This window comes from Lagopus leucura, unplaced genomic scaffold, assembly GCF_019238085.1.
Source record: "Lagopus leucura isolate 7727_CA_CO unplaced genomic scaffold, USGS_WTPT01 Super-Scaffold_100048, whole genome shotgun sequence".
Taxonomy (NCBI): domain Eukaryota; kingdom Metazoa; phylum Chordata; class Aves; order Galliformes; family Phasianidae; genus Lagopus; species Lagopus leucura.
Window position 1 is genome coordinate 1483750 of NW_024962294.1, and position 16862 is coordinate 1500611.

General features: G+C 51.5%; 1 protein-coding gene across 1 annotated transcript in view; it reads right to left on the bottom strand.

Moving 5' to 3' along the window:
* Positions 1-7505: 7505 nt before the first annotated feature.
* GRIK3 (glutamate ionotropic receptor kainate type subunit 3) overlaps positions 7506-16862 on the bottom strand; it is a 69220-nt gene continuing 59863 nt past the window's right edge. Inside the window, exons 12-16 of the mRNA XM_042885019.1 lie at positions 15319-15437; positions 13150-13367; positions 8861-9083; positions 8470-8720; positions 7506-7700 (exon numbers count right to left, since the gene is read on the bottom strand). Of these exons, the coding sequence (XP_042740953.1) occupies positions 7506-7700; positions 8470-8720; positions 8861-9083; positions 13150-13367; positions 15319-15437 (1006 nt within the window). The remainder of the gene's footprint in view (positions 7701-8469; positions 8721-8860; positions 9084-13149; positions 13368-15318; positions 15438-16862) is intronic.

Sequence of the window (16862 nt, forward strand, 5' to 3'; positions counted from 1 at the left end):
GATAAGACGCAGCCTCAGTCTTTATTTATTGGTTCTGATGGGAAGCTTTACCCCCACAAATTAAACCTCTCAGTTCCCTGCAGAGGGGCTGTCATGGAGTGTGGCCTGGCCCCCCGGCACAGGCTCTGAGCACACAGTTTGGTTACACCTGGTGGCTGTCGGCGCCCGGCCACCAGCAGCGCGGAGCTCCAGCAGCTCTACCTAAAAATAGGACTCTTTGAGTCTCTTCTTTTGTTCCTCTTTTTATCCCATCCTTCAGCAGCCGCCGGGGCCAGCCGTGTGCTGTACTTTAATGCCTCCCCAGTGGCTGTCCTTTGATTTGCTGTGCAGTGCCTTCAGCTCCAGCATCGCTCTGCCAGTTCTGCAGTCAGCCCGTCCCCAGCTGGCACTGCTGCCTCCATCCCGTGCCCATCACCTTCACGCTGCCCACATCCCTCCCTCCACATGTCCGTGTCCCTCAGCGTGCCCTTGCTGCTGAGCTGCCCATTGCTTTCAGCAGCACAGCTTCCAAAGGCCGTGGGCTGGGAATGTGCATCTGCACCGTGGAGAGGTTGGGGAGCCCGGAGGTGTGAGCAGGATGTGCTTCTCCTCATCCCTACTGCAGAACGTTTCAGCTCCTTGTGTTTCTGATTTTATTGCTGTGTTTTCAAAGTGTTACCACAATACTTAATTGCCACAGTTACTGAAATACTTGGATAATTACCTTCTATTCCAGTTCTCATACCGTAGCTGTGTCAGCTCAGCACTGGCTCTGCAGTTATCATCAGACAATGCTTCTGGACAGCAGTACCAGACAAATGGGTCTGCTTCTCCCTTCGGGGCAATGACAGTTTAAAAATGCCCCGTCCTGCCCGTACTTCCTCCATTTGGCAGCTTTTTGGTAGTTTATATAATTTGGCCGTGATCCCCTGTCTAAACCATGTCCAACATTTCATGCAATAAACTTAATGGACTTTTCCATCTTTGAACAGCTGAATTCTTTCTGAGCAGCTGCTCTGGGTTATTGATGGCCTAATTAGAGCTCTGCCTTAGGCCTGCCACCAGACTCTGGGAGACTTTTACATATTCCAGGATGTAACGGAGCAAAGTGTCTCCAAATGATCTCAGAGCACAGCTTGGATCTGGGGAGCTCAAGGTGGGTGAGGAGGACTGAAGGATGCTGATGGGCACAATCCAGGGGCTGCAGAGGCCCCAGCACAGCGCTGCTCCCAGTGCTGGTGGACCGACGTGCCCTGGGTGTGCTCTGTAAATCCAGTTAGGAATAAATCAAAGCAGCAGCAAGCCATCGAGCCACCCGAATCTCAGACAGATTTGTTTGTGTCATTTTCATTTGCCTGCTTAATCGAATTGGTTGGAATTAGAGGGTTTGTCTGGATAATAACATTTTCTAACCCTCTGGAACACGAGAGGGTTCGGCTGCGGCGAATGCTGATGTAAAGAGAGCGATGCTGATTGCAATAACCTGGCCCTAGATAGCATCAATTACCCACTTGTGGGGGATGTCTGTGTGCTGGCTGCCAGCCCTGCACCATTCCTGCCTTCAGGGATTCCACTGCACCCAGCAGCCCTTGGTCTGCATTGGTGCTTGTGCTGGGGGCGGGCGCAGTGGCATTCCCACTGCAGAATACAACTGCTTTGGCAGCCTTGTCAGATTGCATATTGATTACAGCCTGGCTGTCTCCTTTACTAATTTCCTCTTCTCTCGTGCCCCTCGGTTGCTGCTGAAGCTGGAGGCTGCTGGGTGGCCGAGACAGGGGCACATGGTGATGGCTGGTGGGGTGCCTGGGGACAGCTCTGCACCACTCTGCAGGGCTTGGGGCAACGCTGGGGGATGGAATTGCTGGGATTCAGGGGCTGCAACTGAGCTGTGCGACTTCTGAGCCACCCTGCTATGACTCCAATGACTGATGTGGCACATGTTGGTAGTGCAGGCACCTTGGTGTTCCTGTAGACTTCTCCATGGAGGAGAAAAAGCAGCAGCCACATTCAGCTTCTCCACTGTTCTTGAACCCAAAGCCATTTGATCTGGATCCACACCAGTGGCCCTACTCACAGTAGTGCCATATTTCCAGCTGGGAGCTTCAGGGCCAGCTGTGAGACAGGTGTGGATCTTATGCCATGGACAGCAGGGCAGGGGTCCATAGGGGTGAGCAGGAGATCTGTGCGTGGAGGAGCTGCAGAGCCAGAGCTAAGGGCAGGGCTTTCTGTTCTGAGCACTGCAGTACCAGAATTCATCATGAAGGCCATACAGATGGTATCACCTGGTGTTGTTGTGTGGTTACCCACAGTCTGGGCTGGGCTCAGTGCTGTTGGCACAGCGCACTGCTGAGGATTGGGTTCCACCAGCCTGAACGCTGCTGCCAACCAAAGGAGTCCCCCTGTGCTCTGCTCCTGTTTGAGCAGATGAGAGCTGCAAAGCCATTAGCTGCGAGCGTGTTCCTTAATGTGGCATAAACAGCTAAAGAAGATGTATTTATGCTCCTTCATTTGCAATTGATAATCTCAAGAGTGAGAGGCTGGTAATAAATAGTCTCGCTGGGGCTCCCGTCCCGCTGCAGCCCATGCTACAGAAGGGAATAGATGGCTCATTTGCATAAGATAATGAAACTGCAGCAAAATAGTAAAATTGCAAAGCAACTTTGTTTTAATAATGACAGATGCTTCTTAAACACTTTAATGATGTCTCTCCGAGCAGTTTTCAGCCACAAGCAGAATGAGCGAGGTTCTTGCAGTGAAACCCGGAGCCTTCCTGCGAGATCCACCTCTTCTCTTCCCCGTGTTGCAGTGATGCCCTCACCCCGTGCTCTGCCCCGTGCCCCTCCTTCATGTAACAACACCCCCTCTGTGCTGGTACCCACAGAAGGAACCCACTCCCTTTGGCCATGGCAGAGCACCGTGGGGCTGCGTGTGTTGCCTGCGCACCATCACTTCCCTGCCCTACGAACCCCTTTGAAAGCACATTAACTGGAGCCCATATGTTACACCAGTGCTGCCAGAAGATCTCTTGTCTACTGAGATCACACTTTCGCTCTGTGTTTGGAGCCTGCAGCACAGAACCATTGATACAGGGCTCCGAGTGAGAGGTGTCAGCACCCTGTCTGCCTGCAGTTTGCTCCGTGCTCCCGGCTCCAGCAGTGCTGCATCCCTGTGCAGCTGCACTGCTCTGCAGTGTTTGGAAGCCCATCTCCACAGATCCTGGGAGATGCTCCCTGCAGGCAGTGCTCCAGGCATGACAGCACCAGGGAGCATTTGAGCCTTTTGGTTTGTTTTCAGAGTTGGGAAGTGCAGAGGAAACCCCACGTCCTCTTCTTCAAGAAGGCATCCTCCTTTTCTCTGTTCCATCTCCAAGTCTTTGAGGAAGTGAGGAGCGTTCAGCTCATGGGAACGTTCAGTCCAGACCTGGGGATGGGTTTAATTGGTTGTAGGGCTGCAGTTGGTGTCCGCTGCCCTCGTGCCACGGGATTACAGGATCACAGAATTGTAGGGGTTGGAAGGGACCTCTAGAGATCATCGAGTCCAACCCCTCAATCACAGAGTGGAGCTCTGTGCTTTGGGATCAGAGGATGCTGCTGCAGACAGAGCAGTTCTGCTGTGATTTGGGCTCTGCAGGTTAGGAATCCACAACGCAGACAGCAGGCACCGCTCCCTGATGTTTGCCCTGTTTGCCCCGATGGGAAGGACTGATGCTCAGAGGGAGCGCGGCGCCTTTTTACGAGTGAAAATCCGTTGTCTGATTAAATATTCATGGCACATGATTGGCAGCACCGTGCGGGCTGAGTGGCAGGGTTAATTACTGCCTGGTGACACGGCGCAGTGCAGCATGGCACGGTGCAATGTGCTGGGAGGCTCCCAGGAGCAGCCCCACGTGCTGAAGGAGCCTCGCGAAGGCATCGGCTGCTTTTACCTTTTTTTCCCCTTCTTCTTTTTGCCGTGTCCTCTGCATATTGATCAGGGCTCAGAACAAAAAGAGGAGCTCTGCGGGGCCCTCCTTGGTAGGGACGTCGGTGCTGCGGCTTTCCAGGGCTGGAGTGAATAACAGAGATGAGAACAATTTATGAGGTGACCCTTAGGAATAATTACAGTGTGGAGAGATTCTTTTGACTGATGCAGAGGGAATGGCAGCTTTGGGGGATTGTTCAGAGCCCAGAAGGGCTGAGGTCCACCCATGGCTGTGGCATCCCTGCAGTGAGCACAGCCATGCAGTGCTGTCCCTCTCTATGGACCACAGCTGGGCTGTGATGCTGGGCTGCATTTAGGAGCTGCATTCCAACTAAGGGAGATGGAGACATCAGGCACAGACCGAGGCAGATTTCATTGTTTTCTAGAAATCATTTTTTATTTAAAATTTAAAACCATATTACTTCATACAGCAAACTGTGCACTTTGATATATCACAGTGTCTTAAAAAGGAAAATAATTGGAATTTTTTCTCATTTCTTTTTCTTCTTTTTTTTTTTTCTTTTCTTTTTTTTTTTTTTTTTGGAAATTTTATTTACATCAGCCTAGAATGATCAGCAAGTAACACAGTTACTATGAAACCAAAATTGTTACAAAATGTTTACAAAAAACTATATTCATAGAAATTCTGCATGTCCACAAAGGAAATTCCCCTGAATGTCAAGGAGACCAGTTTTTATTTTTTTCTATTTTTCCTTTTTTTTTTTTTCCGCACTCTTTTCCATTGTTGTCAGTTGGTTATTTTGTTTTTTTGTTGTCGTCGTTTTCCCTTTTTGTTTCTTTTTGTCCACTCTTTTGTTTGACAAAGGTGTGGGCAGTGCAGTGCATCCCACACCGCAGCGCTGTGGGGCTGAGCGGCGTCCCTCCGTGGGTTTGCAGCGTTGGTGTCTTGACCCAAATCTCAGCAGATCAGCCTAAATGGAAGAGCAGCCCCAGAGGGAGCTGCCCTTGTGTCCCTGCTCTGTCTCACAGGAGACCTGGAAGGAGAAAGCAGGTGAGGAAGGGACAGTGAAGGGGAATGGGGACGCTGCGGGTACAGTTCCGTAGCCCTAATGGGTTTTCTTCATTTTCTCCTCACTTCTTCAGTCCCTCTGCCCACCAAGCAAGGAATGAACCTGCTTGAGGATTGGAAGTCACATTCCTAAGACATGAGTCGCTGGTAGCCACGAGCAGGTCACAGGGCAGCTTGCAAAAGGCTTCGATGCTTTGTCATCATAGCTGCTCCTTATGGGGTCTCCCCTCTGCCATCTGCCAGGTTCCTCACTGCTGCCTGCACAGCATTGCACAGCCCAGCCCTGGCTGCATCCCAGCTGCGTTCCCTCTGCATCCCATCTGCATCCCAGCTGCATCCCAACCTGCTCCAGCAGTCAGCAGCGATGCTGAGATCAGGGCTGCCCAGCGCAGTGAGCAGGGCTGGGGGGGCCGTGGGGCCGATGCTGTCTGTGCTGTGTGTGCTGTGAGCTCCCTGCCCGGCAGCACAGTGCTGTCAGCAGAGCTGGTGCTTCCTGGGAGTGAGCAGGGTTGTGATGGTTGAACCACACAGACACGTGGAGAGCTGCTGTGTGGTTGGAGAGAGAAGGGAGAAAGCAGAGCTGCAGCGGTTTGTCTTGCTGGCCCACAGCACGAGCAGCGCTGGTGCTCACCTGTCACTCTGGGGCATTTGTGAGTAAAAGGAAATTGAACTGGTGTCAAAGATGAATAACTGGTGCTCACGGCAGAAGCGATATTTAGCTCAGTAACAAAAGAGGTCTGCGGAGAAGCAAAGTGAATGCTGGTTTGGGGGTGGTTTGCTCTCAGGAAATGTAAAGCAGGTTTCAGGCTTTTTTTATCTTCGTTGTGGTTGTAAAAATCTCTGTCTGATGGCTTATAAATCTGCAAGGGGAGCATCAGCTCTGCTGCCCTGCCCAGCCCCAGGGTGGTGAGGAGCACTGGTGCATCAGCTCAGGGAACAGAGCTGTGCTCATGGTGCATCCTCAGCCAGTGGGTGCACAGTCAGCAAACTGCAACCGTGATGATGTGCACTGAGGTGGCAGCTTTCAGCTCTGACTTTTCACGATTTCTATGAGAAGGTGGAAATAAATGTGAATTCTTTGCATACCTCTACTTGAGTCAAACTATCCGTTCTTAGTTTCGGGTCTCTACGTTACTTCTTTACATCAGGGGAGAACAAAATAAAGACAAATTCTGTTCTGGGGGGGAGGGGTTGTCTCCCCTTGATCTAGGTTGCTAGTTGGGATCAGCTCCAAGGAAACCTTCCTGATGGAGGGTGGGAAGAAGCCCCCCGTGCTGTGGGATGCCGGGCAGGGGCTGGGGGCTGCGCTTTTCTTCAACACCACCATCTGCACCAGAGCTTTGAAGCACTTTCTGCAGTGCTCACGTGCTCGTGGTGCTCGGGGTGACAGTGGGTCTGCTTGCTTCTTTTTGCAGTGGTTGGGAAGAGATGAGTTGTGTTCCCATGGAGGGACGGAGCGGAGCGGAGCTGCTCAGCGTTCCTTTCGGTTAGCAGAGGGGTCTTTGGTAATTCTGACTCGATTGGTGCTCAGGACCAGCCTTCTGGGTTAGCGACCTGAAAAGAAGAACACAGTGCATGGAAGATTCCTTAAGAACACATGAGTGCGTTTGCATGGAGCTGTGGGTGGGTGAGAGGCACTGGGCTGAGCTGCACCGTGTGCTGGGACCCCAACGGGATGCTTAGGTGTGAACACAGAGCTGCGGCCAGCTTCATGGCACCCGTCCTGTCCTCCTCTGGGATACAGCTCTCCTCCCATCTCTGCTGCAGCCCATGAGCTCTGCTGCCTGGCAGCAAGGGGAGGAACCGGGCTGTGTGGTGTGGGGCGTTGGGGCAACCCCAGGTTGGCAGCAGTTCTTTGCAGTCCCCACACACACCATGTCAGCCCCTTCCCGCCTGGCTGCAGTTCCATTCCAGCTTGCTGGGCTGCCTCTGCTCCACCAATGGCTGCTGGGGTGCCTCCTCCATGCCAGCAGCTGCAGTGCGTCAGGAGGCTTCTCCTGTCCCTTTCTCCCAGGTGTGCCATGCACACCCGATGGACAACATGTCCCTTTATTGCCATGCTGGAGGAGCTGTGCTCGGGGGCTCCTCGCTGCCCGCTGGGGCTCGGTTTGGCTCAATTCAGTTGTGCCTCCGCGTGTTCTCGGTGTGTAAACATCAGACTCTGGTGGGGCGTTGGGCTGCACGAGGCCAGGGAGCAAAGCTGTAAAAAAATGAGGAATGAAAAACAAGAAAAAACAAAACAGAAAAGCCCCGAGACCCACAGTGCAGTCTGTGCTTTGACGTTGCTGCTTCTGCGCCGGTGATGGATGCAGCGGTGTTGAAAGGCCTTGTTCTCGAAATGAACCAAACCAAGCTTTTTTTTTTTTTCTTTTTCTTTTTTTTTTTTTTCTCCTGCGTTTTTTTCTGTCTTTCTTTCTTTTTTCCCTCTTGTTCCCTCTTGATGAAAGGATTTGGATTTTTCTTCCAAATCCTTTCTTCCCCCACTTCGGAGCAAATCCTTTGCGCATCCTTCCCTCCCGCCCCCAGTTTCTGCTGCCTATGGGAACACGGGCGTCAGGCCGGTGTTGCAGCTCATGCTGTCCTTCCCTGGCAGCCGGCGGTCGTTGAAGGTGTGCATGTTGATCACAGCATCTGCCTTCACCATGACGGGTGGGGGTGGTTTGTGCTTGACCCGGCGCTGGCAGGTGAGTGACAGCCGGATCTCATCGGCCACCGCGCTGCAGAAGGAGCGCTGCGGAGAGGAGGCACAGAACACATCGTTACCACCCCGTGCCTGCAGTTTTGGAGCTCATCTCTGCAGCAGCAGAGGTTTGGGCCGTGCTGAAGGCATCAGGTTGGATGTTAGGTGAGATTTCTTCTCCAAAGAGCAGTGATGCACTGGCACAGACTGCACAGGGAGTGCTGGCGTCACCATCCATGGAGGTGTTCAGAGCTGTGGGGATGTGGCACTGAGGGACATTGTGGGCATGGGGGGCGCGGGCTGGGGTTGCTTGGGGGCTGAGAGGGCTTTTCTGACCTCAGTGACTTTGTGATTCTATGATCAGCTGTGCTCAGTGGGACTTGAGCTGTGTGCAAGCTTTGGGGTTGACTATCTCTGCTTTGGTAAGGTTATACCTTGTGTATGCTAACTCCTGCAGGAAGACAGAGCTCTGGAGGGTTTGTGTGATGCTGGTGGGGGCTGGTAGGGTTATGAATCAGAGAGGCAGAGTCCTGCTGCACTTGCCAGTGAGCAGTGTCTGCACCTGTCTGCCCTGACACACAGCCTGAGTGTTTTGCCATGGTTTTGCTATGGATGCGCTTCCCATTGCAGCACCGCAGCACGCAGGAAGGACATTCCTACAGGCTGCCTTTCAATGCCATGGGCTCTCATTGTGCACAGGATGGGACGGGCAGGGAGCACAGGGAGGGCACCCAGGGGTGCTGTGGCTCTGCCCTGTGCAGGGGGCTCAGGAAAGGGAAATCCTCAGCCCAAAGCTAGCAGGGAGGTGTGGGATTGGTACCTGCTCACGTTCCGCCGTCTTCCTCAGCTTGTAGATGAATTCCACCATGGCCACAAAGACCGACAGCACCAAGCCTGCTGCCAGCACGATGAAAATGCCACCAATGTTCTGGATGCCCAGGGCACTGGCCTCCTTGTTCTCATCCTCAGGGCAGCCGTTCCCCCGCCACCACTTCTCCTTCATGACGTGCAGCTTGTCCTCCTCCTGCAGCTGCAGGATGGCGATGGTGATCTTGTCCCGGTACGGTGAGCCTGGAGGCAAACAGCACAAAGTGGGGATGCCCTCCCAGTGACCAGGACCTCCACATCTCTCTTTTGGAAGGTGGTCCGTATGAGCTTTGGTGTTTGGAAATAGGCTGTTGGGAGAGGATTGTGTCCCTACAGCCACTTACCCATGGGGGTCCCAATCCCGTAGCCTTTGGAGTCGATGAGCCCCCCGACCTGGGTGAGGTTGCAGTTCCTCTGGGTGATGTACTCGATGGTGGTGGACTCCATCAGCAGGGCGTAATCAGCCGTCAGGGTCCGCTGGATTCCTTCCTCGTTGTTCTTAACGAGAGCTGTGGGTTTGCTGCTCATGAAAGCCCACATTTTTTCGAAGGTAGAAATTTTGGATTTCTGGGAAAATGATACCAAAATAAGAATTAATGTTCTGTTTGCTGGGGAAAAGAAAAAAAATTGCATCTTTACAGTTAAAAAAAAAATAAATGACAGTGAGAGAAGACAGAGGATGTGTTGGAGGATCTGTTTTTCTCTCTCTCTCTCACACACTCTGTTGTATTTCTGTCTTTCCCCAAGCACCACAAGGAAACGTCTCCTCTGAGGTATGTGCAACTGCCAAACAAATTTAACGTACCCACATAAACAGAGGCTTGGAAATATTCGAGAAGATTGTCTTATGGTTAAAAATAGGCTCTGGTATTCTTCCACGAGCAGCAGGCATTCTGTTAGAAAGGAGGAGCATGCTGTCTGGCTTGCTCTTTGTACAGACACGTTTTTCTTCTAGGAAATGTGTTGGTGAGAAGAAGTGTGGCTCTTTTTGGTCTTTCCATAACATCTTAAATACAGGCTTTGTCTGTGGCCATGCTCTTGGTCGGCTGCTGTGCTGGGGACAGGCACAAGGCTCATCCTGCACACGGTTCTGGCTGCTGCTATCCATGTATTTATATAGGGGAAAATGAGCTAAGCCAGGCAGTCCCTCTTTATGATTGATATTTCGGATGCTTTGCCTGTCCGCCTCCTTTATTCAGCACGTGGGTTTGTGGCTCTGCTCACCCATCCAGCACCCCAGCAGTGCCACATGGTGACAGAGGCCATTCCTCTGCTGCTGACCCATGGGCTCATCCCTGCTGGAACAGCCACGGACTCGCTGATGTCAATTAGAATTCACACTCGTTATAATCCGCTGATGAACCTGCGGTGCAGGAGCGAGCTGCATTCAGGAGGCAGGATAATCTCCCTCGCCTGAAAATCCGGTCCAGTGCCCGTGAGCTAGATTTGTGGCATCTATCAAGCCTCAAAGAGCAGCAAGAAATGTCGCCTCCAAAAGGATTATTAAATATCTGTGCATTACGATGGGTAATTGAAATGAACAGCGCACTCGAGTTGCCGATAACGACTTGTTTAACATTTATATAGTTCAGATCAGAGGCCTCTGGGTTCACTGGCTCTCCCTTTTGCTCTTTCTCTTCCTGCATTTAATGCTCCTTGGGTGTTGACACAGGGCTCTTAAACAACATCAGTGTTCTCCCAGTTTAAAGCGCAGAGCAAAATAAACTGGCAAAAAATCAATAGGCTGCATTTAGTGAAGCTAATAGGACTTGCATGAGGCATTGTAGCTCTTCAGGCAGCTTAAATTACATGAGACAGGACTGCTTGGAACAGAAAAAAAACCCACTTTTCTCTTCTCTGCTCTTCTTAAATCCCTTCTTTTGACCTGCTCAGGGACTTCATTGTGTGGAAATAGCAGGATGGATGCTGCGTGTCTCCAGCACGGAGTCCTGGGCTGCAGACCTTCCTGTTTGCTGCAGCCCCAGCCTTGTGTCTGCCCAGCAAGCTGCTGTGGCCTCGTCCTCCCCAAACAGAGCCCTGGGGTGAGCTGTGGTTGCAAAGGCAGCTCGGCACAGCTCAGCACAGCTCAGCATAGCTTGGTGCAGCTCGGCACAGCTCTGCTTTGGCTGAGCTCTGCAGTCTGCAGCCCTCCACCTCCCCACAGGGAATTTATTTCCAGTTAGTTTCTTTAACTCGGCTAACAGGAGATAAGAGCAGTCCCTTTCCAAGCGAAAATTCACCAGCTGTAATTCTCAGTGCAGCACCAGCGGTTTGATAGAGCTGGCTATTTGTTAGAAGTCCAATTTAGAAGTGATTGTCAGTCATGGTGAGAGCAGCCATCAATCAGGCGTTGCAGGAGGAATGGGGAGCTGCAGCTCACACCTCACAGAGCGCTGCGGCCGCACTTCAGAAGGCCTCATTCATCTATGGGATGTGGGTGATGTCCCCTGGGAGCACACCACTGCCATAAGCAAACCCGTCCTCGTTATGCACAGTAATTCGTTAGCAGTAAATGGATACTCGGTGAGTACATACGTCGTGTACACGTTGTGGGATGTGAATACAGCACCTGGAGGTGTTCAAGACCAGGTTGGATGCAACTTGCTGACCCTTGGGGTCCTTTCCAGCCCAAGGTATGCTATGGTGGCAAGCAGCCCCTGCCCTAGAGCTGAGTGAGGGGCATGCAGAAGTGGGCAGCAGCCCCACTGTGTGCAGGGAGTGCAGGAACTCAATGCCTCTGAGCTCATTCTTTAGAGTCACAGCTCAGGAGCTGCCTTTAATAACCAATGCTTCAAGAGCAGTCACCCAAATAAATTAATGGAATAGTTTAGAGGAGGCAATATGAGGCGTCTTGCCAAGACATATATGCTTTTTTATCAGTGAAATTGGCAAGAAAGTAACTTTCAGGCTGACGATTTTCAATTCCAGCCTGTATGAAAAAATAAATTGATTTTCCCCAACTGAAGATACTTACTCTGGAGGATTTAACATTTCTGTACAAGTGAATGTATGTGTACACACATCCACACACCCTCACATTAAGCCCCACGTTTGTTCAGAGCGAGACAGCATCTCCTGCACGATATGAAGGATTCCTGGCATGATCCGCAATGAAAGCGAGATGCTGCTCCCAAATTAATTGATCTGTTTACTCCTGTAACTCAATCTGCATCGCCGGGAAATAAATAGCTGCTCCAAGGTTCTTCTCATGAAGTCGCAGTCTGCTGATGCAGTCGGGAAGCTCTCAGTGCTGCGGTCTATGGGGGGCTGAGGGGGTCTCAGGGTGGGCAGCAAACAGCCCATGCATGAAGGCTGAGTGGGTGCAGCATCCCCTGTGCTGTGCCCGTGTGTCAGAGGGCAGTGCTGGCGTTCATCTCCAAACAGCAACGGCACAACGCAGGGAAAGGGAAACGTGCTGCAGCACTGAGCTGTGCCAAGTGCCCATTAGAAGCCCGGAGAATGATTCTGATGCATAATGATAGGAAGCTATAAAGATGCTGTGTCCTTGGTTTAAAAAAAAAGATGGTTTCCTTTTATTTCCATATAAAACTCTTATTGGAAAGAGTAGTTAAAACGCCCCAGTAAAAGGCTGTGTCTCCCAATGCTTGCTCCTTCAGGAGGCAGCACTGTGCTGCTCCAGGTTCAGCCAGCAGCCATGGTGAGGAATCCTACTGCTGGCCATCAGAGACCCTAAAAGACCCCCACCAACACACAGACTGAGCATTTGCAAGGAGACAAAACCCTGCTTCCATGATTTCAGGGGGAGTATTGAATGCATACCGCCCAGGAAAACCTTTGCATATGCAACACAAGCACTGCATGTAAGCTGAATATCAGTTGTGCAAGGCACACGTGGTGGTGTGCAAGGATCCCCTCGTGCACTTGGCACTGAGAATAAAGCATGCCTCTGTGTTCTGCCGTGGCCTTTTCTTGCAAGACAGCTTTTTAAGGTCACCATTAAATTTAAATTCCTCTCCAAGCTGGGATGCTCATTGCTCAGGTTAATCACCCCTCATTTCGATTCCTTTATTCTCTTGCTCTTTTCTAAAAGTGTGTTTTTAAAGGCCAGCTGCGGTTCCAAAGGTCTTTTTAAGTCTCTGGGTTTCTTTCCATTTTTGAGGCAGCAGTGAAATATGAATGCTCTTGGAACCCTCCCCGCAGTGTTGGCTAACTTCTGAAATCATGTTTTAAGCAGCAGAAATAAACGTGATTTGATTCTGAAGCCTTGGTGGCATTGCCATGCATGGGGCTTCAGGAGGTAACGTGAGCAGGGGCACCATGGGGCAGGAGGGGCATTTTGGCTGCACACAGAGCAGTGTGACCCAGGATGGAGGAATAACAGTGGGGGAAGTGTGGAAATGGGGATTCTTAGGGAATGAAGGAGTTTTCTGTAGGCTTTAGTGTAAGGAGCATCCATCCTCTTTGCTGTAGGTTGAATCATCTAAGCCTGTGCTGGGTACAGCCCCCATTGCTGCAATTTTATAATTGCAACTTCAATTAGCAACTGGGAGAGAAGGATTTAGCCATGATGTGAATCTAGGTAAGCTAAAGCGACAGGGTTAATGTCTTAATGAAGATGGCAGGCAGGAACAACCTGCTGGAGAGGGGGGCAGCATCCCGAGCCGCGTCTCACCTTGAAGAAGGTCATGGTTGCGCCGTCCTTCACAGCCCCATACTCGATTTTGGTTTGCTTTGCCAGGTCGTCTGCTGAGTCAATGGGGGATTCCATCCTCTCCACCGTCAGGAAGGCGGCGAGGTTGGCCGTGTAGGACGAGATGATGATGAGGGTGAAGAACCACCAGATGCCACCGATGATCCGCGTGGAGAGAGCCTTGGGCATCAGCTCAGAGCCTGGGGGAGGTGGAGGGGGGGATGGGACCAGAGAAGGGACCTGTTTTATATCCATCATCCACGTGTATACGTACATATACAACAAGGATTGGGTTTCACTGTCAAACTGTAACAGCTACGCAATTAAAGCCAGTTGCTTCTGAGGCACGTCATCCAGATGCATGCGAGGAGATCAGTGGGTCCCTCTGTCCCTTTCTTGCTGACCTTGGGTACAGTGCACAATTTACAGGAAATGTTCAAACCGAAGTAATTAACGAGGCAGCTTTTATGAGATTTGAATAGCAAGGCACTGATGAACTTTGATGAGTGTTTTGTTCTGCCATTTAAAGAGTGCTTTGCTTTTATACGGATCACTTTTCAAAGCTCTCACTCCAGGGAGTGCGTTCAAATACACAAGGTTTAAAAAGAGAAATCAAACATTGAGAGGAAGGAACTATCAGGGTCCGGTGCTTTGAATGGTGGTTAGAAGTAGGGGAGCTGGAGATGCTGCTGCATGAAAGGCGTAACAGGACTGGAATGACTTTTACTGAGCAAACATGAAGGACTAAATGGGCTGTGCTATTTTTGTAATCACCCAAGACACCTTTTAGAGCCAGGAAAGAGCTCTGGGTTTGAAACAGCTGCATTTGGAGGATACAGCCAACCTGGAATTTGCAACAAAGAGCAATTTTGGCTTTGCAGAGCAATTTTGTGCAGCGGCATCAAAGCCTGGTGTGGAGTGCAGCTTTTCTCCTGTCTGAGCGTAGCGAAGAGGCGCCGGGAAGCAAAGCATTGGGTTTCCAGTTTGCTTCAGTTCTTCTCAAGACGCCTCTCCTCTCCATCCCATCCCTCGCCCTTTGATGCACAGGGAAGTGTGACATCAGTCTACCTTTGAAATGTTTTTCTTCTTAGATGTGGGATTGAGTTGAAAAGAATGCAGCTCTTTTCATGTATCCGCAGCCGCTGCCCATTGGGGGCAGGTGTGGGCAGGAGCCCCACTGCTGTGGGGCAGTGCTATGGGTCTGCCACTTGCTGGCTGCCACCACCACTGTGGGATAAATAAAATGGGAAGGGTGTTTGATGTTTTCCACTGATTCCTATTCCTGGATTTTCTGCAATTAGACCACAGCTGTATTTTGCTCCTCATTCAGCACTGCTCACAAGCTCGCTCCGTGCTGTCTTCCTAATGGATTTACTCTATTCATTCCATCTCTATACATTCTTTTTGCTCTGTTGCATCCATAGATACAGCTGTAATCCTATCTGTGCCCGTTTCTAAGCTCCCTGCCACGCTGGTAACCCACACCAGCAGCTCTGGGAGTGCTCCAAAGGGCTCTCAGCCATTTCCCAGTGCTTCAAAGGGCTCTCAGCCATTTCCCAGTGCACAGAATGACCACACAGGGATGGAAACAGGGACAGATCAGAGTGCACAAAGCTCTGTTTTCTGCAATAGATCTGAGATAACATATTTAAACGCATGGCTGAACTAACAGAGCTGGAGGGCTGCTGCTATGTGTGGCACTGCCCCTGCACAACCCGCACTGTGATTCCCAATAGCTGCTCTGGAGCTGCTCCTTCCAACACCTGCACTTGTCATTAAGAGTAATTACTGTTAGCAGGGCACATGTGAGCTGGCTGTGCCCTGCAGGGTGAGCTCATGGGATGGGCTTTGAGCCAGCGCCCAAAAAAAGGGGGGAAAAAAAGGCTGAGATGCTCAGTGCTGCTCTCACCCAGCAGAAATCTGGGGGCTCTGTGGGCACACGGATGTAGGAACCCCATTGTGGGCTATGCCTGATCAGAGCAGCCCCACTCCCCATCCCCTGACAGCTGTGCCCCGGGGCTGGCAGTGTCCCTTTGTGGTGTCTGCTTGGATCTGACAGACACAGCGATGCTATCTTGTTCCTGTCACATAGAAATGAAGCCGTATGTCTGAAAAGCCGCGGTGTGGGAGAAGCAGCAGGGAGCTCTGTACCTTGCTGCATCAGCGCGCCCATCCCGAACCAGAAGCTGTTGAACAGGGTGAAGTTGTTCTCCACGATGTCCGAGCCTGGGTTGCAGGGATGTGCGTCGTACCACTCGTATGGGCTGAACCTGTGGGGACGCAGAGCAGGAGCTCATGAGCTGGGATGTGGCACAGAATACAGGCCATGCACACCCGGTGCTGCGCGGGGCTGCTGCTCCATTTGCCCTTGCAGCTCCTTAAAAGAAAAAGGCAAATTCAGTGCCAGGTTTTGGGCAGTAACCAGCGTGGCTGGGAGGCTCTCTGTCCCACACTGCTGCAGTGATGGGACGTGACAGATGTGGGAGCAGCTGGGATCCTGTGCCTCTGAGCAGAGGTGCAGCGCTGATCCTGCAGGCGGCTCTGGTGCAGGGGACTCTGCTCGTGCCTGTGGGATTGCACCCAGTGGAGCTCCTCACAACCCCACAAGCAGCAATTCTGTGTGTCAGTGCTCACTGTGGGCACACAGGAGAGCACTCCTTCTCCAGGGGGAATCTCCGTGGACAGCCCTCTATTCACGGGCAAAACAGAAGGAATTCAGTCATCTCTGCACACATCCTGCCCAGGAGCAGTCCATAGGATCTGCCTCTGTTAGCCAGGAGCTGGGGTGGATGCCCCGTAGGAGGGATGCTGAAGTTTATAGAGCTTACATTTTTTATATTTTACAAATATTTACATTATTTTCGAGTCCCAGATGTTGCAGAGATTAAATTAAAACCATAATTGACATAATTGTTCTTGAACCAGGCATTAATTATCATCTCCTTCTGAAATCCCTATAGCTTTGCAGCAACCCCATGGCCGAGCCCAGCCTGCAGCTCACGCTGGGCAGTGTTCCCCCATAACCCATGTTGGATGTGCTGGAGGTTTGGTGCTTTGCTTCTCGTGTCCACAGGCATGGAGGGGGATGTGCTCAGAGCACAGAACAGCTCTGTCCCAGCACAAAGAGCTCACGATTCAAGGAGCTGCCCCAACCTCTGCTTGCTGCATGCGCCTCTCACAGAACCCAAACTCTATAGCGCAGGATGGAGCTGTGCAGGGGATCCTTGGAGCCGCCCCCACCACCCCCCTCCCTCTGAGTGGTGAAATGTGAGAAAATCAGAGAGGAAAAGCAAACATTGGGCTGAGCTGCGCTCTGCCTCATCTGTTCAACCTGCTGTCAGTGTGTGCTGTGTGAGCGATGCTGCCTGAGCCCCAGCTGTGGGGTAGAGGTGGAGTTTGGGGTTGGATGGAAAATTTCTCGGGCTGCCCGTGGTGGGCTGTTAGACAGAAAGGAATTGCTGAGATCAAATGAGCCTGGCAGGATGGCATGCTGCAGAACTTCAAGGTCTCCGAGTGAGAACCTACCGATGCTGTTCAGATTACAGGGAAATATTCAGAAAATTGCAAAGCAGCAACTGCCTTCGGTGCTTGAAAAGCAGCAGGACCGTTAAAAGAAGGGGTGGGTAAGGAAGGAAGCAGTGAGCACTGCTTGGTGACCCCATGCAGATGCAATCTGGGCTGCTTGGGATGTGCCA